The 23,807-nt window shown below is 38.8% G+C and overlaps 1 protein-coding gene across 1 annotated transcript; it reads left to right on the top strand.

Moving 5' to 3' along the window:
* The first annotated feature begins 5,811 nt into the window (after positions 1 to 5,811).
* LOC141373519 (small ribosomal subunit protein uS14-like) lies at positions 5,812 to 5,973 on the top strand. The gene has a single exon (XM_073896870.1). It carries the CDS (start codon positions 5,812 to 5,814, stop codon positions 5,971 to 5,973), a length of 162 nt encoding a protein of 53 aa, XP_073752971.1.
* The last annotated feature ends 17,834 nt before the right edge of the window (positions 5,974 to 23,807 follow it).

Raw genomic sequence — 23,807 nt, 5'->3', positions numbered from 1 at the left:
AATCTTGTTTCTTATAAACAAGAAAGGAAAAAAATCGGAAAAAAATTCTACTCAGAATCTCAACTACCTAGATGCTTCCAAATTGTCACAGAGACACACGTGCACATGTGTACACACACAAGATCATACCATAGACAATATATATTATCCTTTTTTCCCACTTAATAAGATACCAGGGCTATATTTACATGTCAATAAAAAAGTTTTTAGAATATAACTTAGATGAGATGGAAACCAATTAAAATTTTTTCCAGCTTTCTTCAGATATTATTGACATACATATCTAAGTTTAAGGTATACAATGTGATGAGTTGATACACATATATATTGCAAAATGGTTACCACAATACGGTTAGATACATGTCCATCCCCTCACATGATTACCATTCTTTTCTGTGTGGTGATAACATTTAAGATCTACTCTCTTAAAACTTACAAGTACAGCGGCGCCTGGGTGGCTTAGTCGTTAACTGTCTGCCCTCGGCTCAGGTCATGATTCCTGCCCAGCAGGAAGCCTGCCTCTCCTTCTCCAACTCCCCCTGCTTGTGTTCCTTCTCTGGCTATGTCTCTTGGTCAAAAAAAAAAAAAAAAAAAAAAACAACTTACAAGTATATAATAAAGTGTTGTTGATTACAGTCACCATTCTGTATGTTAGATCTCCAGAGCTTATTCATCTTATAGCTGTAAACTGGTACCCTTTGACCAACATCGCTCCATTTCCCCCACTCCTCAATCATTGCAATCACCATTCTATTCTCTATTTCCAAGAGATTTTTAGATTTCACATGTGGGTAAGAACATAGAGTATTTGTCTTTGTCTGACTTATTTTGCTTAATATAATACCCCAAACATCCATCAGTGTTGTCATGAAAGGCAGGATTTCTGTCTTTTTTATGGTTTAATAATATTCCATTGTTTAACCATTTGTCTGTCATCAATGGACACTGAGGTTACTTCCATGTCTTGACAATTGGGAACAATGCTCAACGAACACAGGAGTACAGGTATCTCTTTATGATCCTGATTTCATTTCCTTTAGATATATACCCAGAAGTGGCATTGCTAGACCATACAGCAGTTTTATTTTCAAAAATTTAACAAAGATTTATTTATTTTAGAGAGAAAGAGAGTACGCATGTGCAGGAGAGAGGGGCAAATGGAGAGGGAGAGAGAAACTCAAGCAGACTCTGCGCTGAGCGTGGAGCCTGACACGGGGCTTGATGTCACGACCCTGAGATCGTGACCTGAGCTGAAGCCAAGAGTCTGTAGCCCAACTGACTGCACCACCCAGGCACCCCTTATTTTCAATTTTTGGAGGAACCTCCACACTGTTTTCCATAGTGCTGTACCAGTTTGCATTCCTACCAATAGTGCACATGGGTTCCAATTCCTCCACATCCTTGCCAACATTTGTTACCTCTTGTCTTTTTGATAATAGCCTTTCTAACAGGTGTGATGTGATACATCATTGTGGTTTTGACTTGTAGTTCCTTGATGATTAGTGATGTTGAACACCTTTTCATTTACCTGTTGGACATTTGTATATCTTCTTTGGAAAAATTTCTATTTGGTCCTCTGCCAATATTTTAATCAGATGGTTTTTTGTTTTGTTTTGTTTTGTTTTTGCTATTGAATTGTAAGAGTTCCTTTTATATTTTAGATATTAACTCCTTATCAGATATATGGTTTGCAAATATTTTCCCCCATTTTGTAGGTTGCCTTTCATTTTGCTGAGTTTCTTTTGCTCTGCAGAAGCTTTTTAGTCTGTGTAAGTTCCACTTTATTTTTTCTTTTGTGTTTGCACTTTTGGTGTCATATCCTAAAAACCACTGCCAAAGTCAAGGAACTTTTTCCTTATGTTTTCTTCCTCTAGTTTTATAGTTTCGGGTATTACATTTAAGTCTTTAAGTTATTTCAAGTTAATTTTTGTGAGTGGTGTAAGAGAGAGGTCCCGTTTCATTTCTTTCATGTGAATATCCAGTTTTCCTAAAACCCTTTATTGAAGAAGCAGTCTTTCCCCATTGAGGATTCTTGGTTCCTTTGTTAAATAATAGTTGAGCACATATGTGTGCATTTATTTCTGGGCTCTGCCCTGTGTTCCATTGGTCTATGTGTCTGTTCTTATGCCAGTACCATGCTGTTTTGATTACTATAGCTTTGTGATAAAGTTTGAAATTAGGTATCGAATGTACTTTAAGTACATTCACATTGCTGTGCAAACATCACTACTATGCACCTCTAGAATCTTCTCCTCATTCCAAACTGACACTTTGTACCCATTATATAACAGCTCTCCATTCTCTCCCCGTGATCCCCAGCTATGGGTAACCATTCTACTTTCTGCCTCTATGTTGTTGACTAATCTGTGTACCTCATATAAAAGGACAATATCTGTCCTTTTGCTCTGGTGTATTTCACTTAACATAACGTCTTCAAAGTTTATTCATGTTGTAGCATATGTCAGAATCACATATCAGGGGGGCACCTAGGTGGCTCAGTCGGTTAAGCGGCTGCCTTCAGCTCAGGTCATGATCCTAAGGTCCTGGGATCGAGTCCCGCATCGGGCTCCCTGCTCCGTGGGGAGCCTGCTTCTCCCTCTGCCTCTGCCTGCCTCTCTGCCTACTTGGGCTCTCTCTCTCTCTCTCTCTCTGGCAAATAAATAAATAAATAAATAAATAAATAAATAAACAAACCAACCTTAAAAAAAATCACGTATCAGGGGTATGAAAGCCCAGCTCTCTTGTCTCAATCTGGGAAAAACTGTGAGGTACAACTAACATCCCAGAGATCCCCCTGTGGAACAGGCTGAAACTACCCTCAGAGGGACTTGGCCTGAAGTCATACCTTTGCTTGGCTTCCTCCCCTTCCTTGTCCCGCTTCTCACACTCCCATAATCTTTACTCCAGGGAGCACTTTCTTAAGTAAATCACCTGCACTAGAATCCTCATCTCAGGATCTCTTTCTGGGGAACCCGACCTAAGATATCAAGAGACAACCCATACCTCGAATATTAAAAAAAAAAAGTCCTTCCAAAAAAAAAAAAAAAAGGAAAATGTAGACTATCTAATAGGAAAAGGGCAAAAGACTTGAACAGAAAGTACATAAAAGAGCATATCCAGATGGTCAATAAGCATATGAAAAGGTACCCCACTTTGTTAATCATCAGGGAAATGTGAATTGAAATCACTGTGGTATACCGCTACACACCCACCTGTAAAGCTCAAATAAAATTACCAAGGATTGGTCAGGATGTGGAGCAAACAGAGCTCTCATATTGCTGGTGGGAGTGTAAACTGTATTTTGGAAAACTGTTTAGCAGCATAGACTAAAGCCAAACGTGCCTATTCTGTAATACAGTAATTCCACTCCTAAGTAAATATCCAACAGATCGAACAGATACGCATGACTATGTGTCCCAAAGGTATGTGCTGGAATGTTCATGACAGCACTATTTGTAATAGCTCCTAACTGGGAACTACCCAAATACCCATCAACAGTTAAATGGACAAATAAGGGGCACCTGGGCAGCTCAGTTGGCATCTGACTAGTGATTTCGGCTCAGGTATGGTTTCATGGGTCTTGACATCGAGCCTCCTGTTGGGCTCTGTGCTCAGTGGGGAGTCTGCTTGAAGATTCTGTGCCTCTTCCCCTCCCCACTCTCTCTTTCTAAAATAAATGAATAAATCTTTTAAAAAATGGGTAAAGAGCATACTATACAGCAACAAGAATGAATGATCTACCCAGAATAATATAGATGATTCTCACAATCTAATGTTGAATGAAAGAAGTGAGACAAATGAGTGCATATTGTAAAATCCCATTGATATTAAGAACAAAAGTAGATAAAACTAATTTTTAGTCCTAGAAGTAGATAGTGGTGAGTTACCATAGGTAGTGGAGATGGTAACAGGAAAAACACAAGGCAGGCTTTTGAGGCACTAATAATGTTCTATTTCTTGACCTGGTTACTGGTTACCCTTGTGAGTTCCATTTGTGAAAATCCATTGAGCTGTACCACTTTGATATGTGCATATAATTTGATATGTGTATATTTGTATAAAAAACATTTTTTTAAAAAACGGTATATAATTTAAAAGTAACTCCTCTTAGAATAATTGAATAAACTATTGTACAGCAACCCAAAGGCATACTACACGGCTATAAAGGAGAATGAGGAAGAGCTCTATGAACTGGTATGGGTTGATTTCAAGATAAAAATTTTAAGTGTGAAAAGAAAAATACAAAAGGGTCTTTACCTTCGTGTAAGAAAAACAGGAAAAGAAAAGACATCTGTATCTGCTTATTTGTGGAAGAAGGAGAAAGAGGAGGAGGAGGAGGAGGGAGAGAAAAGGAAAAGAAAGGAAGGGGAATGGAAGCGAAGCGAAGGGAGTGGGGAGAGGAAGAATAAACCAGAAACCAATGAGGTTGGTTACCTACAGGGAGTGCGTGGGAGCAAAGTGGAAAGGATGGAAGAGGAGTAGGAACAGGGTAAAAGGTGTGAGAGGGTACTGATACTTTTGGAGGTAAACTCCCTTGTATAGATCTGACTTTTAGAACCACGTTAATGTTTCACATTCACATAAAATAAATTATCTGATTCAACCAGGATCTGAGAGGCACCAAAATGGAATACAAATAGTAACAAATGAACCCAACTATATTACAGAAGAATAACCTAATCACACTGAAGGAGTGAGGACAGACAAAAACTCATCCAGGTAACTTTGGACATCAATATTTTGACTACATATTCGAAGGCAGTGTTTGACAAATTAAGGCTTACGACCACATCCAGCCCACTGGCTACTTTTGCAAATTAAGTTTTATTAGACACATCTACGCTTATTCACTTATATGTTGTCTATAGCTGCTTTTGCAGTACAATGGCAGGGTTAAGTAGTTGCAACAGAAACTGTATCACACCCAAAAATGAAAGTACTTCCTATATGGCCCTTTAGAGAAAAAGATTGCACACCCCTGCACTAAAGCTAAAAAGAAAAAGAACTATGTATGAATATTGTACTATAGTTAATAATTTTGTTTTTCAGAAGGGAATGAGTTAGAAATTCTGAAACTATGTCTATCATGGGATTAAGCCAATAAGTAAATATACTGTGAATATTGAGAGCAAGATTTTATATAGTAATGATGTCAAGTGATTCTTACTTAATCAATTATTATATTTATCTTTTTATTTGAGAGAGTGAGAGAGAGAGAGCACGAGAGGAGGGGCGAGAAGCGAGCACGTCAGAGCGAGAAGCAGACGCTCTGCTGAGTGGGGAGCCCGCTGGGGACTCAATCCTGGGACTCCGGGATCCTGACCTGAGCCGAAGGCAGACACTTAACCGACTGAGCCACCCAGGCGCCCTTTATCTGTTATTTTAATGAAATTTTTAAGAGAATTTATTTTTCTCTTACCTTTTAGCAGAGAAAATTTCAAACATAGAGAAATTAGTATAATAAACCCATGACACAATTCAATAGTTACCACTATCTTGCTGATCTTGTATTATCTTTTTACATCCTGCCTCCGTTTTTTTTCTTTTGCCTAGTGTATTTTATTTTATTTTATTTTTTTAAAGATTTTATTTATTTATTCATGAGAGACAGAGAGAGAGAGAGAGAGAGGGGCAGAGGGAGAAGCAGGCTCCCAAGGAGCAGGGAGCCCAATGCGGGACTCGATTCCAGGACCCTGGGATCATGACCTGAGCCGAAGGCAGATGCTTAACCATCTGAGCCACCCAGGCGCCCTGCCTAGTGTATTTTAAAGCAAATCTTACTTTTTGCCTCATGGCATCTGAGAAAGCAAGATGGGTCACCAGAAGCTCTATTGGAGCCATCAGAGGAAATCTGGCCAGGGTTCTCATTCTTGCATCTGCTCAAACCCGCACGGTCTGATACGGAAATACCGCCTCAATATGTGTCGCTTCCGTCAGTATGCCAAGGATATTGGCCTCATTAAATTGGATTAAGTGAATTTCCTTGAATGGGTCATCCAAGATACCTACCTTAACTGCAGATATCCAAGATACCTACCTGAATGGCAACTCACTGTACATAAAATAAAAATACTCCAAAAAAAAAAGCAATTCTTAGACATGTCCTTTCACCCATAAAAATACTTCCAGTATGCAACTTTAACTTACAAGGACCTTTTTCATGGGAACTTTTCAAATCTTTAAAAAAATGATATTTAAATATATCTGAATGATTAATCAACAAAATTTTTAAAAAGAAAAAAATATGGGGAACTTGTCCCTCCAGAAAATGAAAATGTATTATTTTTTTTTAGAGGTTGGGGAACAGCAGAGGGAGAGGGAGACAGAGACAGAGAATCTTAAGCAGGTTCCACACCCAGTGCAGAGCCCAGGTAGGGTTCCATCTCACAACCCTGAGATCATGACCTGAGACAAAATCAAGAGTCCAATGCTTAACTGACTGAGCCATTCAGATGCCTCCAAAATGTATTATACTTTGAAACTATAGTAATTAGACTATATTTGGCCAGAAATGGAAGGATAGGGGATAGGGAAGAAACAATTTTATATGCTGTTAATAGGTGTAAATTGGTACAATTTTTCTGGAATGCATTTTGACCATATGAACTAAAAGCCTTTAAAACGTATACCCTTTGGGGTGCCTGGGTGGCTCAGTCATTAAGCACCTGCCTTCAGTTCAGGTCATGATCCCAGGGTCCTGGGATTGAGCCCCACATTGGGCTCCCTGCTCCGCGGGAAGCCTGCTTCTCCCTCTCCCAGGCCCCCTGCTTGTGTTCCCTCTCTCGCTGTGTCTCTCTCTGTCAAATAAACAAAATCTTTAAAAAAAATAAATAAATAAAGCAAATAACACTTAAAAAAATGTATACCCTTTTACGCCAAGTGAAATAAGTTAGAGAAAAACAAAAACTGTATGATTTCACTCGTATGTGGAATTTAAGAAAAAATAATAAGTGAACAAAGAAAAAGAGACAAACACAAAAACAGACTCTTAACTATAGAGAACAAACTGATAAGTGACCAGAGGGGTGGCTGGTGGGGGGATGGGTAGAATAGATGAAGGGGGGATTAAGAGTACATTTATCATAATGAGCACTGAATAACACATAGAATTATTGAATCACTATATTCTACACCTGAAACTAACACTGCATGTTAGCTATACTGGAATTAAATTTTTTTAAATGACTATAAAGTGTATAGCTTTTTATTATATGCAAATTACTCTTACACGATTCAGAGAAAGATAGAGAAAATAAATGTGGAGAAAGTCAATAATTGTTGAACCTAGGCCTCATTTGTACTATTCATGTAATTTTTCTGTAGATTTGACAATTTTCAATACACAAGGCTTTGTTTTTTAATGTGCACTACTTGACGTGCAAGTTCTAGGAATTATTTCAGAAAACTAAAGATCCATACGAAGATAAAACTACAATGAAGAACATGGAAAGATGTTCACAGCAATGTTGTACATAATAGTGAAGAACTAAAAACAACCAAAAGATTTAAAAGCAAGGCCTGTGAATCATTGGGGTACAGGTATATAATTAAGTACTGTGCAACCATTTGAAATCCTCCTGGAGAATGTATATATTACCATGCAAAATTTGAGTAAAATATTGTTTTGTTTGTTACAACGCTTTGTTTGCAAGGGAGTGAAAATGATCTGAGCTGCCAAGCCAGTTATCCTCTGGCTGTCTCTCTGTTTCCAGCCCACCCTTCCTTAGTGTGCTTTGTTCTGCTGGGGCTGGGACCCTCAAAGCATTTCATCCTGGTTCCTCCTACAAGGTCTCAAGTTTTAACAGTCCCAAACCATGTTCCTCTGTTCCCTCCAACCCTAATGGTGGTATCTGCTTCCTGCAGTTGCTACCTCCATGATGCCTTACTGTTTTCTTTTTGTCTTTTCATTTCATCAATACCTAGTTACCAATTCTTTATATAAAATTATTTCTGTAAACATAACTAGTGTGGTGTCTGCCTCTTGGCAGCTGGCCGGAGCCAAAAAGGAGAATGTGCTCTACGGACTCAATGTGTCTTCTAGAATCTGATGGCAGAAGTACCCCAGAAAGAGCATGGGATATTAGAATGGTTAGCAACCAGGAACCCAGGAAATGCCTTCTCATATCCTGTCTTGGCTTCTCTGTTGAATTGTCATTTCTCTGCCTAGCAACTCTCTCTGCTGCTCAATCCACCCATCAGGTTACAGCTATACTCCAGCTTTGATGTTTTAAACTTCCCTTCACTCAAGACAGTGGATCAGTCTGAAAAAGAATATTATGCCCCCCAGTTTCAAATTCCTGGTAAAAAACATTGGATGGAGCAGGTTTGGGTCCAATTTCTACCCATGATGTGATCATCTGTGATCAGGGAATGAAGTCATACAAGTAGAGATATGGTTGTCTGGGGCCCATCTTCAAGCAGACGGAAGTTAAACTAGGTCATTGTGAAATGAGCCAACACCCAAAAAGAATAGAAGACAGTTGTTGAGTGGAAACAAAAAAGAGCCATGTATAATATAATCCCAGTTCTGTAAAACAGAACCAAGCTACCTTTATATAAAATGTCTATTACTAATATTACTAATGTATCTTAGAAGAATCTGGAAAGATTTTGGTGAACAGGAAAAACATTTTCTTTTTGTTTTTTAACTTTTCATTATGGAACTAGTTCAGCCTTACAAAAGAGCTGCAAAAATAGTATAAGGAATTCCTGTATACCCTTAATTTCCCCAAATGCTAAATGTCGCACAGTCACATTACAATGATCAAAACTGAGAAAATAATGCAAACAAATACAACTAACTAATCTACAGACCATATTCAGGTTTCGCCAGCCGTTCACTAATGTCTTCCTTTCCTTGGACCAGGGGGCGACTCACGATCACACAATACATTCGGTTAGCATGTCTCCTCAGTCTCTTTGCTCTGGGATAGTTTCTCAACTTTCCTTTGCCCATCGTGACCTTGATACTTTTTCTCTTTGCCATCAATAAGTATTTTCTGGGGAGATACTTGGACATTATGTAAAAATCCCAGTTCTCTATACTCTAGCCCACTGATTTTAGCAACCTTTAATGATTCTTGGCTGAAACAATGTTTACTATGTGTTTGGCAAATGGTGATTTCTTATTTCCATCACTTCTTCAACATTTATTTCTTGAAATTCTAAGAGCTTTCCCTACTCTACCAATTGGTTTTATTCAATTTTTTATGAGATGGCCTTATGGACATTATTTTTATTCCATGGGTTATATAATATGCTATTATCATTATTTATTTTTTTTGCTTAAATTGTCACAGAGTTGGTCATTGGCACCCCCTTCATATTCCTATGTCCTTTCAACATGCCCCCATCATTTTTTGACTGCCTACTTTTTGGTATTACAAGATTGTTCCAGGCTCCTCTTGTTCTCTTTCTGGTTCAGCCCTGGAATCAGCCATTTCTCTAAGGAGCTTTGGTTTCTCTTTATTTTTTGGAAAAATGTATTTATCGAACAAAATCTGGGCACCAAGTGTATTTGTTGCTACTGAGGTATCATTGCTTCTAGGCCCTCTCAGCAGACAGAGCTAGGAAATATATGTATACACATATACATTAATATCTATCTCTATACCTATATATATGCACACACCTCTATTGCTTTATCCGAAACCATTAGTTCATACTGATACTTTTTTAAACCAGTTTTATTGAGGTATAATTGATAAAATTATATATATTTAAAGTATACGACATGACTTGATATATGTATACATTGTCAAATGATTATCACAATTAAGTCAATTAATGCATACATTACTTCACACAAGTATCTTTTTTGTCTGTGTGGTGAGAATGCTTAAAATCTACAGACTTGGCAGCTTTCATGTATATGATACAGTAATATTAATTATAGTCACCATGCTGTATGTTAGATCCCCAGAACTTATGCAAATAAAGTAAAACTGTTCTTCTTGCCCTCTTCATTGGGTCTGTTCTCAGATTTTTTGTTCCAGTGATGTGCTGGAACTCCTCCAATGGACTGCCAGACACCCACAAAGGTATTCTCACCTGTAAATGATTGTCAAAACTGATTCTGTGGTGGGACAATAGTAGAAAACTCCTATTTCACTGTCTTGCTCCTGATACTTTTTACTCCAACCCAACATAATCGGGGTCATTCCAGCCTTCCTTCTTTTCTTATTTGTAATTCCTTCTAATGCTGCAAATACTAATAAAAGAATTAAAACTTTTTATCAGAACTGTGCCAAGAGCTATACATCCAGATCTCATTTAATCATTGTGATAACCCTATGATAGGTAATTTTTTAGCTGCACTTTATAGAGAAGAGAGTGAGATATCAAGAGGTTGAGTAATATTGCCACTTATTGGTAGAGCCAAGATTGGGACCATGGAGTCTGATTCCAGAATTCATGTGCTCGACCACTACACATAACCCATTAATAAAACCTGAAGAAGCTAGCACAGTATAAACCAATCTCACCCATGCATATAGATATGATAGTTTAACCAGAGGGATTAAATAATTACATGTAAAATGTCAAATAATAAAACTAGAAGAAAACATAAGCAAACATTTATTCAATCTCAGGATGAGAGAGAACTCCATGACCTTATAAATGTCCACTCCCTAGCTGCATCAGTTTCTTCAGGATATACCAACTCTTCCAGCAGTAACCAGGTTAAAAAAGAAATTGTAGCTGTATGTATTTTTTGTCAGAGATCATTCTTGGCTCATCTGCCTTCCTCCCTGTTTGAACTCTCTTTGCATTGCCTGCTCTGTCAGACAGATCAGCTTTGAACCTGAGATTCCTCTTCTCCTTGTTCTGTCTGATTTTGGCATCCTGACCCTAGCCTATTGGTCTTGGCACTACTGACCCAGTAACTCCACAGGAAACTGACCTGGTAATTATCCTCTTGGCTCCATTTATCACAGCCTCATGCCTGCTTCCAGCCCAGGAACTCAGGGCTCTATCATGCCCCTCAGCCCCCCATCTGTCCAAGGCAGGAGTTCTTGCCAAAATACACATGCAAACAAACAAGAAAAGATGGATAGATTTGACTAAACAGTGGCATGTAAAACTTCTATTCTTCAAGACAACTTAAAATTCTATGATTCTATATACAAATATGTCCATGCATATATGCAATAATTGATTTTTAAATTGCTAACATTTCTTAGTACTTAGTCATTTCCTAATACTATCCACTTTTTTTTTTTTTACAAATTTAGATTTTGAAAAATTTCAAACCTACAGGAACCTTGACAGTACAATGAACACCCACATACCCTTTACTTATATTCAGCAATCAAGAATTAAATTTTCCGGGGGGTGAGGGGATGAGGTAGCCGGGTGATGGGTATTAAGGAGGGCACCTGTGGTGATGAGCCCTGGGGGTTATATGCAACTAATGAATCATTGAACCCCACATCAAAAACTAATGGTGTGGGGCGCCTGGGTGGCTCAGTCATTAAGCGTCTGCCTTCGGCTCAGATCATGATCCCAGGGTCCTGGGATCAAATAAATAAATAAAATCTTAAAAAAAAACTAATAATGTACTATACGCTGGCTAATTGAACATAATAATAAAAGAAATAAAAAATAAAGAATTGAATTTTCCCATCAGATCTAAATATTTATTGTCTCTGCCTGCTCAAAAAATCATGTGCATTTTGAATTTTGTTGCATGCCATTATGTTTCAGGGGTCCCATGACCACCCCATGTTTGGCGATCCTTTAGAAGGATTTATAAGACTCAATATCAGATTACACTCATGGCTAAGGTTTACCACAGCAAAAGGTACAGAGCACAAGCAGCAGGAAAGAGATAATGCATTCAGCAGAAACCAGAGAGATCAGATACAGACTTTCAAGTCCTTCCCTATTTAGGGCCACATAGGATGTGCTTTCTCTCTAGCAGAGGACATGTGCAGAATGTCTTCATTCAGGGGAGTTAGTTCAAGTGTCATGGTCTGAGGTTTTTATGAAGGTCTGGTCACATAGGCACATTCTGGTACATGACCGTACTGAAACTCAGGACCCTCTCAATGAACTCAGTGCACACCAGCAATCTTGGTGTTTGTGCAAAGCAATTCTGACAAGCTGGTAAATCATGGGCCATTGTTCCAGGTGTATACGACAAAATAATCAAAATTCAACATCAACTTCCAAAGACCATACACCCAGGGGTTGGCGATGATCAGTTATGGGTCTAGGTGAGGAGAAGTTTGACAGACCTACTGTAGTAACTCCTCGTATCATACCTTTGCTCATGCTGTTCCTGCCATTTGAATCACCTTTCCCAGAGGCCTGGCTCAAGTCCCACATTGCAACACCTACAGGCCCTTCTTGGAGCAGGTGTTTTGTAAACATGTGCTTAGGGAAGGAAACTTGAGTGAAGCCTGCTCAGATCTATTCAATCCAGTGATCTCTTCCTCACCACTGACTTTTCCATTTATTTTATAATTAATCATATAATGCCTAGAGATAGCTCTTCTACTCCTCTCTGATACTGTCCTTAAATTTTTCAAGCTCCTATGTTCTCCTTGACCATTTTGTTAAATGATGATCATGTCTTAGGCCCTTTATATATATGCAGCTGCTCCTAGAACAGGGTATTGGTTGTAACATACACTTAAGTATTTGTTGATGCTGACTGATCACTGGTTCAAAAAGTACCTTCCTACAATTTAATTTTTAATTAATATACGAATAGTAAGGAGTGAATGGGCTAGGGTTGGCTAGAACACATGCTGCAATGATTTTGCCCTGGTACTAAGTGACATAGGAAATTCAAGTCTTCCAGTCTTGTGAAAAAAGAGTTAAAAATAAAAATGAATTTTTAAAGAATACATGTTACAGAGAATAGGCGCCTTAGGAGTATTAACTTTTAGAGACAGCATTGTCTCTATATGGCATTGGTTAAAGATCACAGATCACAAAAGCAACCTGAGAAGTTCTTGTGGATGACTTATAAAAATGAAGGAAAGAAATGAGACTATTTCAACCCATCTAGTGTGTGTGTGTGTGTGGAGGTTTAGGTGAAAGAAGTCATTGCAACATGGGAGGGCTACTGGGTTGGTCTACTGCTTTGAGTAGCGACACCAGACAACGGAGACCTGTGTATCACATGCATCTACATCAAGTTCTATTGCTTGGGGAGTGGCACAAGCCACCAGGAGAGTGCTCATCACTAATTAGGATGGTGCTCCTCAGCTTTAGGGTGCACCAGAAGCATGCAGAAGCCTTGTAAAACACAGATTGCTGGCCCGTCTCCCGGAATTTTTGATTCAGTGGGTCTAGAGTAGGGCCAAATCATTTGCATTTTAAACAAGCTCCTGGGTGCTGCTGCAGGACCGTGTACTACACTTTGAGTGTCCAGGTGCAATACCATTCATGCACACAGAACACTATGCATTTCAGTATCCTAAGTGTAATTCTCAGCAACCAACTAGGTCCTGAGTAGCAGAAGTTAGATGTTATCACTAGTCACTCCATTTGTATTTTGGTCTCATCCACCTACATGAGGCCACTGTCTTCTGTATATGAGTAGGAATGTGTCTTTTTGCTGCAGTGGCACTGCTCTTCAGAATCTATTTAATCATAGAATTTCATGCCAGAAAATTGCGAATAATGACATCAAAGTGTTTCTGTTAACACTTAAAATTGCAACTGATACCATTTGTCAAATTTTAATAAACTCTGCTAGAATTTAGTCATCACAATATAATGGTCAGATATCTTACCACAATTTGTTGTTTGAATAGTGTTCTTGCAATTTGTTCTCTTTGTTCTTCTTTGATGCTTCCCAGTAATGGACAGAAGTGGCAAAATAATGGTGTCCACATTGCATGTGGTCAGTTTTTGACCTGGCACATGATGTCTGACAGACACGATGTGGAGTGAGCTATTACCAGCAATCTGTTCATTCTACCCTCCAGTAGGCACAACAAATAGGATGTGTTCCAACTAGGCCGTAGGTCTCCTTGAGAGCTAAATACTACATATGGCATTTGTTGAATCATTTTATTGTCCACAAAACAGAGAGATGTTTATCAGGAGTATCACTGACCAGGAAAACCCAGGAGCTTCGAACCTATAGATGATGATTAAATGTGCAAACAGACCATTTTAACCAATCCCCGGTTCAATTAATTTCAATGTTTCAAGGACACGTATTTTGGTTATGATATTGGCTGCTATGGCATATTGGCATTGTCCCCCCAGATCAATGTTAGCCCACCTCTGCTTATAAAAACCTTCAGACCTCCATTGCAATGGTATCATGGGGGGGGTAGGAAATTCCAGAAAGTTCTCATGCCAGCAGTTCTTCATGGTCTCTGCTAGCTTGATCTTGAGTAAATGATGAGGAAAGACGTGGATCAAAGTTTATGTGCTACAGAATCTTAAGACATAACAGTTTTAATTCTTCTTGTTTTTCGTAATATCCAATTTAATACCCATAAGTCAAGGAAAGCAAGGAAAGAATAGGGAGGATGGGGGAACCTGGAGCAGGGATAGTTTTGGGCAGTTTGGCTCCACCCTTTCTTTTGATAACAGTCCTCTCCCACCCACGAAGCACAGGGCAAGGGACCGAGCCTTAAAGTACCTCAACCTCCTGCCAGAGGGATCATCCAGGGGTTATTATTCAGAGCAGGTGACACAAATTGAGATAACCCACGTCTTTCCTCATCATTTACTCAAGATCAAGCCCCGAGTTGGCTCCTCGATCACCAGGGAGCCTGCTTGAAATTCCCTCCCTCTGCAGCTCCCCCCCCCCATCTTGGCAGGCACGTGCTCTCTCTCTCTCATACAAATAAATAAATCTTTAAAAAAATTAAAACACAGGGGCCCCCTGGCTCTGGGGTCATGGAGCTAGAAGGAAGTGAAGCTAAAGGGGCTGGCATGCCTTGTAAAAAGTTTTTTCAGAAATAGAAGAGAATGAGGCCAAAACGCAGAGAAATAGACCTGTGAGGAAGAAATACAATGCAAATGGAGAGAGAGAAAGAGAATGAGAAGAGATTTCAATATCCTTTGAATCCCTGGGTCCAGAGTTCCTGTGGTTGGATCCTTCCCTATTCTTGCCAGGACCACGATCTGCTAACGTCTATTCTGCTTAAATTAATTGGAGTAGGATTTCTGCCCCTTGACTAATAGTAAAGCACATTACATTTTCTCCATTTCTGAGTCATGGTAACTATTTTTAAAATCAATCTCACTTTCACCCTGGGAGGAAAAAAGAATACTGTGAGAAATAAAATTAGATGTAAACATTAATAGTTAAAGGTGTCCGATATTTTGTCTGGAATTCGCTTAAAAACACACTAGTTTGATGTATAGGTATTCATACATTAATCTACATCCCAGAGGCAATGATTTAACATTTGTAACAGTCTGGTCAGGAGTCCACACCCCAGGCAGAGGTGATCAGTTAGCAGGTCTAAGGACCTTAATCACTAGTCCATCCCTCAAAGGAGGCTGGCACACCACTTTACATATTGCTATCTGAACCTGCACCAAGAGATAGCAGGTATTTTTTTTATAGTGAACTATAACTATGGGCATAACCATATTATTGGGCATAACTATACTATTCAGGTACGTCCCCTTTGCATAAATGGAGGATAAGCACCTGGCAGCCCAGAAGCCCAACAGTTGTTGAGCACCTGGAGCTTAGAGTGCTAATTTATTTCCTTCTGTGTCACCCTTCTTAATACAGAATTCTTCTCCTTGAGCTGACTGGAAGATTGGCTCATCCTGTCAGCCTACAGTGTGTTGGTCTCCAAGTGAATCTTCCAGGCAAGTTATCTTGTTAGATTGCCAAGAACAAGAAGTGTGGACTTCACTGAGTTTAGAGGAACTGTATGTGCATGACCACTCTCTTTAGTCTGTTGGCTAATACATGTTGGTATCTGTGGAAAATTTAGGTCTGAGACTAGGTTATGTCATAAGAAATCATAGTAACAATGCTGTAGGAGAGGAAGCATTATCCTAAGGAGGGTCCTGAACCACCTTCAATATCTGGAATCTACCATTATTTTTACTAGAAGAAGCTGACAATTCCTGAACTCACAAATTGTCTTAGATCAGATCTCAATGGTGAGAGGTTGCTCCATTCTCCCTGATGACTTAGATTCTCAAACTTCTCTGGGATTTTATCCAGTTTGGTTTCTTGACGCCTGCTTCTAGTTTCACACTTCTATGATCTTTTTCCTACTCTAATCCAGTTTGTTTCTGGGTATTAGTTTTTATGTTTGCTTGCAGGCCACCTCTGGTTTTGCATTTAGACCATCTCACACATTCAAACACTATGCAGATCCACCCCTCCCCTTCTAGCCCTGGATCTGTTTCATCTAACACAGAAAGCATTTATTTCTATTTTGAATGTGGAAAATCTCTATCACTGTACATATCACTAGCAATAATCTGTCCATAATTAGAGTATCCTGCATTTTTACATAAAAGCAGAACTCATATAACTAAAAGACGTTTTCAATCGTTTTTAAAAGATTTATTTATTTATTGTAGAGTGAGAGAGAGAGAGAGAGAGAGAGAGAGCATAAGTGAGGGAGGGGGCAGAGGGGAGGGAGAGAGCGAGAGAAAGAGAGAACTCAAGCAGACTCCCTGCTGAGCTCAGAGCCTGACTTGGGACTCCATCCCACGACCCTGAGATCATGTCCTAAGCCGAAATCAAGAGTGGGATGCTTAACTGAGTGAGCCACCCAGGTCCTCCCAAAAAGTCTTCAATCTTAAATACTATTTCACTATGTAATTTTTTAAAAAGATTTTATTTATTTATTTGACAGAGAGAGATACAGTGAGAGAGGGGACACAAGCAGGGAGAGTGGGAGAGGGAGAAGCAGGCTTCCCGTGGAGCAGGGAGCTCGATGTGGGGCTCAATCCCAGGACCCTGGGATAATGACCTGAGCCGAAGGCAGACACTTAACGACTGAGCCACCCAGGTGCCCCACCATGTAATTTCTTGACCTTCAGCTGTAAATACGTGTTCCTGAAGCAGAGACCTTTTTCTTTGGAGGCAGGCTAATTTGTTCATTTAGCAGCATCTTCTGTCCAGTTCTTAGCCACTCGCTTTAAGAGACTGAGAAGAATAGAAAGGTACTCCACTTCCATCAGGAAAACTACATTTGGACTCTTCTCACCTATTAGAGAGCATTTCCAACATCTTTGTATTGGCCTGAAGAAAAATAGACATGGACCCAACAACCAGTTAAACTGGAGCTGCCCTCATAAGGATGGGGAGGAGGGTTTGATTTTGGCAGAGCCCTGTGTCCCACTTACACACAATGTGTGGATGGGGAGATGTCTGCATGGAGTCCCAGAACGATGTCGGATATTAGATGCCATGGCTTGGGAGATTTGCCCACGCCTGAGTCTGGCATGGAGGAAATGGAGCCACCTGCTTTCAAGGGACTGTTCCTGATTATGGAACACCTAAAGTGGTAACCACACTGGCCTTCTCTAAATGTTCTAGACTTTCTAATTCTGCTCCCTTCATTTCCAGGATTACTCCAGGATTGTGGCAATAGTTATTGTACAACTGTATCATGGAACAAATCCACACATATCATGAGTAAATGCACAATTAAACAAATTTAGATAAAGTCATTTATAATATATTTAAGCCAACAATGGCTTCCTTTTTTTTTTTTCAACAATGGCTTCTTGAGGATATCTTTCTTTAAACACTATGTATTACGGAAGGTTGCAACTACATGAAGTAATTGGATACTTTGGCTACATCAGAGATTTCTGAACAGCAGGTTTGGTTCTAGCTAATTGAGATATTGACTGCCCTAAGTCCTTGGAGCAGCTGGTCAGAACCCCGGCTGCTTATCTTCAGCTGTAAGGAGTCTCTTCTTCTTGCCCCAGTGTGCCATACAAATACTGTATTGTCATTTCTATGTATGCCATTTTGTTGAGAAGCATTGGTTCATATGATCCATAATGGTTTAGTGCAAGGGGCAGTGATGTTCTTTAGCTGCATCGGCTACTGATCAAATAGTTTTAAACAGTTGCTACCTGAATTCAAGAAATACTTTATCAGATGGAAGGGCAGAGCCAGAATAAAAGCAAGATTCATCCCAGGAGTTATCTAAGTTCCTATGGTATTAGATACTCAGTAAAGTTTCTGGATAGCACTTCTATCCAGATAAAAAGGTGTCAAATAGTATTTTAGGAAACAGTTTTTACCCCTAGTTCTATAATCATAGAAAAGTAGAGATTAAAGTCTGAACAGAAGTAAAATTTAGAAACTGAGCGGAAGTAAAATTTAGGAATTGAGTCCAACAATTCTTTTCCCACCATGGAGGTCAAACCTATCAGAGAGTCTCCGATTCACCCTGGGACTCTATCTGACATTCCTTCCTTCTTCCCTTCCTATTTTATCATTCAATCGAAGTGTTCTGATTTAGGAGAGTTAGGCTTTCTGTACTCTCTGTCTTTCTATAATTAGAGAGGAAATAGTGCTAGGGAAGTAATTTTTCTATCCTGGCTGCACACTGAAAAACACCTGGAGAATTTTTTCCCCCAAAACTCTATTACTTGAGTCTTAGCTTAAATTAGTAGTTCTTAAATGTGGCTCCCAGACCAGCAGCATTAGCATTACCTAGAAACCTGCTAAAAATGCAAATTATTGGACCCCACCTTAGTTCTACTGAATCATAAATTCTGAGGTGGGTGCTAATTTATTACTGGGCAATAAATTTAACCAAGAAGAAGCAAAACTTACTGACTGAAAATTATAAAACACTGCTGAAAGAAGTTATAGAAGACTTAAATAAATGGAAAGATATCCCATGCTTATGGATTAAAAGACTTGATATTAATAGGATGACAATACCCTCAAAGTGATCTACAGATTCAATGCAATCCCTATCAAAACTCCACACTTTTCTTGAAGAAATAGAAAAGTCAATCCTCAAATTCAGATATGGTCTCAAGGAACCCCAAATAGCCAAAACAATCTTGAAAAAAAAGTACAAAGCTGGGGGACTTACACTTACAATTTCAAAACTTATTACAATCCTATAGTAATCAAAATACTGTGGTTTTTGCATAAGGAGAGAGATTTAAATCAATGAAATAGAATTGATAGTCCAGAATTAAACACATATATCTACAGCCCAGCCAATTGATTTTTCACAAAGGTGCCAAAACCTTTCAATTAGGGAGAGAACAGTTTCTTCAACAAATGGGTCTGGAAGAACTGGATATCCCTGTGCAAAAAAAAATGAAGTAAGTACATTTATATACAAAAATATATAAAAATTAATTCAAAATGGTTGAAGGACCTAAATCTAAGAACTATAAAACTATAAACTATAAAACTCTCAGAAGAGGAGTGCCTGCGTGGTGCAGTCAGTTAAGCATCTGACACTCAGTTTCAGGTCAGATCGAGATCTCAGAGTTTTGAGATTGAGCCCTGTGTTAGGCTCTGCACTCAATGTGGAGTCTGCTTGAGATTCTTTCTCCCTCTCCCTCTGTTCCTCCTGCTTTTGCTCTCTTTCTCTCTAAAATAAATAAATAAATAAATAAATAAATAAATAAATAAATAAATAAATCTTAAAAACAAAAACCTCTCAGAAGAAAACATAGGTAAAATCTTCATGCCTTTGTCTTAGTTAATTCAGGCTGCTATAACAGAATACCATAGACTGGGTGGCTCACACACAACAAACATTTATTTCTCACAGCTGTGGAGGCTGGAAAGTCCAAGATCAATGTATGGGCAGATTAAGTGTTTAGTACTCATTTTAAAAATGAGCAAAGGACTTGAACACACTTTTTTCCAAAGAAGGTATACAAATAGCTAACAAGCATATGAAAAGATGTTCAACATCATGAGTCATTAGGGAAATACAAATTAAAACCACAATGAAATACTGCTCCACACTCACTAAGTTGGCCATACTTTTTTAAAATAGAAAATAAGTGTTGGGGTGGCTCAGTCGGTTAAGCATCCAACTCTTGATTTCCACTTAGGTCATGATCTCAGGGTTGTGAGATCAAGCCTTGCATTGGGCTCCATGTTCAGTGAGGAGTCTGCTTGAGATTCTCTCTCCCTCTCCCTCTGTCCCTCCTACCCCCATCCCCACACTCTTTCTCTCTCTCAAATAAATAAATAAATCTTTTAAAAAAGTAAAGTAAGTGTTGACAAGGATATGGAAAATTGGAACTCTTGTACATTTCTGGTAGAAATGTAAAACAGTATAGCCATTATGGAAGACAGTTTCGCAGTTCCTCAAAAAAGTTATACATAAAATTACCATAACTCAGCAATTCCACTTCTAGGTATGTATCCAAAAGAATTGAAAGCAGATAGTCAAACAAATACTTGTACATAAATGTTCATAACAGCACTATTTACAATAGCCAAAGGGTGAAAACAACCCAACTGTCCATTGAATGATGAATGCATGTAGTATATCCATAGAGTGGAATATAATTCAGCCATAAAAAAGAATGAAGTATTGGTACATACTACGATGTGGATGAACCTCAAAAATATTATACTAAGTGAATGAAGCCATACACAAAAGCCCACATATTGTATGATTCCATTTATATGAAACACTCAGAATGGGTAAATCCATAGACACAGACTCATGGTTGTCAGGGCCTGGGTGAAGTAGAATATAGGGAATGGCTGCTAACAGATACAGGGGTTTTTTTTGGTGGAGGTGGGTAATGAAAATATCTTGGAACTACTTGGAGGTGATGGTGGCACAATATTGTGAATGTACTAAATGCCACTGGATTGCACAATTAAAATGGTTAATGATTATACTTAATAGTGAAAAACTGAGAGCTTTTCCCTTAGGGTCAGGACCAAGACAAGGTTGTCCACTCTTACCACTTTTATTCAACATAATATCAGAAGTCCTAGCTACAGCAATCAGACAAGAAAAAGAAATAAAGGCATCCAAATTGGGAAGGAACAAGTAAAATGTTCACTATTTGCAGATGACATGATACTGTATATAGAAAACCCTAAAAACTCCACCAAAAAACTAAGAGAACTTATATATGAATTCAATAAGGTCACAGGATACAAAATCAATATACAGAAATCCATTGCATTTTTATACAGTAATAATGGAGTAGCAGAAAGAGAAATTAAGAAAACAATCCCATTTAAAAATGCACCAAAATAATAAGATATCTAAAAATAAACTTAACCAAGGAGGTGAAAGACCTGTACTTTGAAAACTATAAAACATTGATGGAAGAAATTGAAGATGACACGAACAAATGAAAGATATTCCATGCTCACGGATTGGAAGAACCAATGTTGTTAAAATGTCCATAGTACCAAAGAAATCCACAGATTTAGTGTAACACCTATCAAAATAACAACAACATTTTTTGTACATCTAGAACAAATAATTTTAAAACTTGTATTGAACCACAGAAGACCCCGAATAGCCAAAGCAATCTTGAAAAAGAATAACAAAACAGGAGGTATCACAATCCCAGATTTCAAGATTTACTATAAAGCTGTAGTAATCAAAACAATGTGGTTCTGGCACAAAAAATATACACGTAGATCAATGGAACAGAATAGAGAGCCCAGAAATAAATCCATGATTACATGGTCAGTTAGTCTTCCACAAAGTGGGCAAGAATATGCAATGGGAGAAATACAGTCTCCTCAACAAATGGGGCTGGGAAAACTGGACAGCTACATGCATAAGAATGAACCTTTCTCACTCCATACACAAAAATAAACTCAAAATGGATTAAAGACCATATGTGAGACCTGAAACCATAAAAATCCTAGAAAAGAGCACAGGGAGTAATGTCTGTAACAGTGGCCATAGCAAGATTTTTCTAGATACATCTCCTGAGGCAAAGGAAAAAAGCAAAAATAAACTACTGGGACTTCATCAAAGTAAAAAGCTTCTGTATAGCAAAGGAGACCATTGACAAACCTAAAAGACAACCTCCTGAATGGGAGAAGATATTTGCAAATGACATATCTGATAAAGGGTTAGTAACCAAAATATATAAAGAACTTACACCACTCAACACACACAAAAACTAACCATCCAATTAAAAAATGGGCAGAAGACATAAACAGTTTTCTTTTAAAAAAACATTTTATTTATTTTAGAGAGAGAGCACAAATGAGGGCAGCGGTGGGGAGAGGGAGAAGCAGGCTCCCTGCTGAGCAGAGCCTGATGCGGGGTTCCATCCCAGGACCCCAGGATCATAACATGAGCCAAAGGCAGATGCTTAACTGACTGAGCCACCCAGGCGCACCTGAACAGACATTTTTCCAAAGAAGATACACAGATGGCCAACAGACCCATGAAAAGATGCTCAAAGTCACTCATTACTAGGAAAATGCAAGTCAAAACCACAATGAGATATCAACTCACACCTGTCAGAATGACTGAAATAAAAAACACAAGAAACAACAAGTGCTGGTGAGGATGTGAAGAAAAAGGGACCCTCGTGCACTGTTCGTGAGAATGCAAACTGGTGCAGCCACTGTGGAAAACAATATGGAGCTTCCTTAGAAAATCAAAAATAGAATTACCACATGATCCAGTAATTCCACTACTGGGTATTTACCCAAAGAATATAAAAACACTAATTTGAAAGGCTATATGGACCCCTATGTTTATTGCATCATTATTTACAATAGCGAAATTATGGAAGCAGCCTAAGTGTCCATCTGCCATTTGCAACATGGATGGATCTAAGAGCATATTATGCTAAGTGAAATAAGTCAGTCAGAGAAAGACAAATGCCGTATGATCTCACTAATATGTGGAATTTAAGAAACAAAACAAATGAACAACAAAAAAGAGACAAACCAAAAAACAGACTCCTGACATAGGAAGAAACTGCTGGCTACCAGAGGGGAGGTGGGTGAGGAGACGGGTGAAGCAGATGATGGGGACTGGGAGTATACTTGTGATGAGCACTGGGTAATATGTGGAATTGTTGAGTCACTATATTGTACACTTGAAACAAATATAACACTGGATGTTAACTATAGGAGAATTAAAATGATAAATATGTTTAAAAATGGTTAATTTTGTTATGTGAATCTTACCTCAATTAAAAAAAAAACCTTTCAGGCAAACAGGTATCAGGTAAGAGATGCAAAAGTAGAGGGAAGGACATGCTGGATGCCATAAGATGACTAGTTCTGCAGTTGTTTGTGAGTATATGGGCTCCTCGTCTTTGGGGATATCCAGATAGAGGGTTATGCAAGGGGAGATGGCTCATGCATATGCAAGTGGCGACACAAACAGGAACATTGTGTTTTGTAAAGTTCATGTGACAATATTTGTGCTCTCCAGCTGCTGAAGCTCAAACCACATGAGATAAATAAAGGTTTTAAGGTTGTAGGAACACTAGGACATTTGTAACTAAAGTTCCATAGGAAGAAAAAGGAAGAAACAATTATGTCTTTCAAGGGCAAGTCCAAACTAGCCCAAACTAGTTCAGAAGGCAACTTTCAGTGAATACTAGTTATACAGCTCGTTTCCTCCAATCCTGAGGGTTTCAGTGGTAGGGATCCTTTGTTGGTCTTGTTTGGGTACTTCTCCCCTTGTGCTATGCTGCTCAAAATACCAAGTCCCTGATTGCACAATGTTGTGAATGTACTTGAGGTCACTGAATTGTGCACTTAAAAATGGTTAAAATGGTGGTGCTCCTGGGTGGCGTGGTCAGTTGAATGTCCAACTGTTGGTTTCAATTCAGGTGGTAATCTCAGGGTGGTGAGGTCAGGTCCTGTGTCGGGGGCTCTCTCTCTCCCTCTGCCCCTCCCC

This window comes from Callorhinus ursinus, unplaced genomic scaffold (assembly GCF_003265705.2).
Source record: "Callorhinus ursinus isolate GAN/ISIS: 27379988/994484 unplaced genomic scaffold, GSC_fseal_2.0 scaffold10, whole genome shotgun sequence".
Lineage (NCBI taxonomy): Eukaryota > Metazoa > Chordata > Mammalia > Carnivora > Otariidae > Callorhinus > Callorhinus ursinus.
Note: the sequence above shows the minus strand (reverse complement) of the source record. Positions and strands in the feature narration are given on the sequence as shown.

Excerpts from the sequence above, each read along its gene's own strand:
- LOC141373519 (XM_073896870.1), top strand. The coding sequence starts at position 5,812 with ATGGGTCACCAGAAGCTCTATTGGAGCCATCAGAGGAAATCTGGCCAG.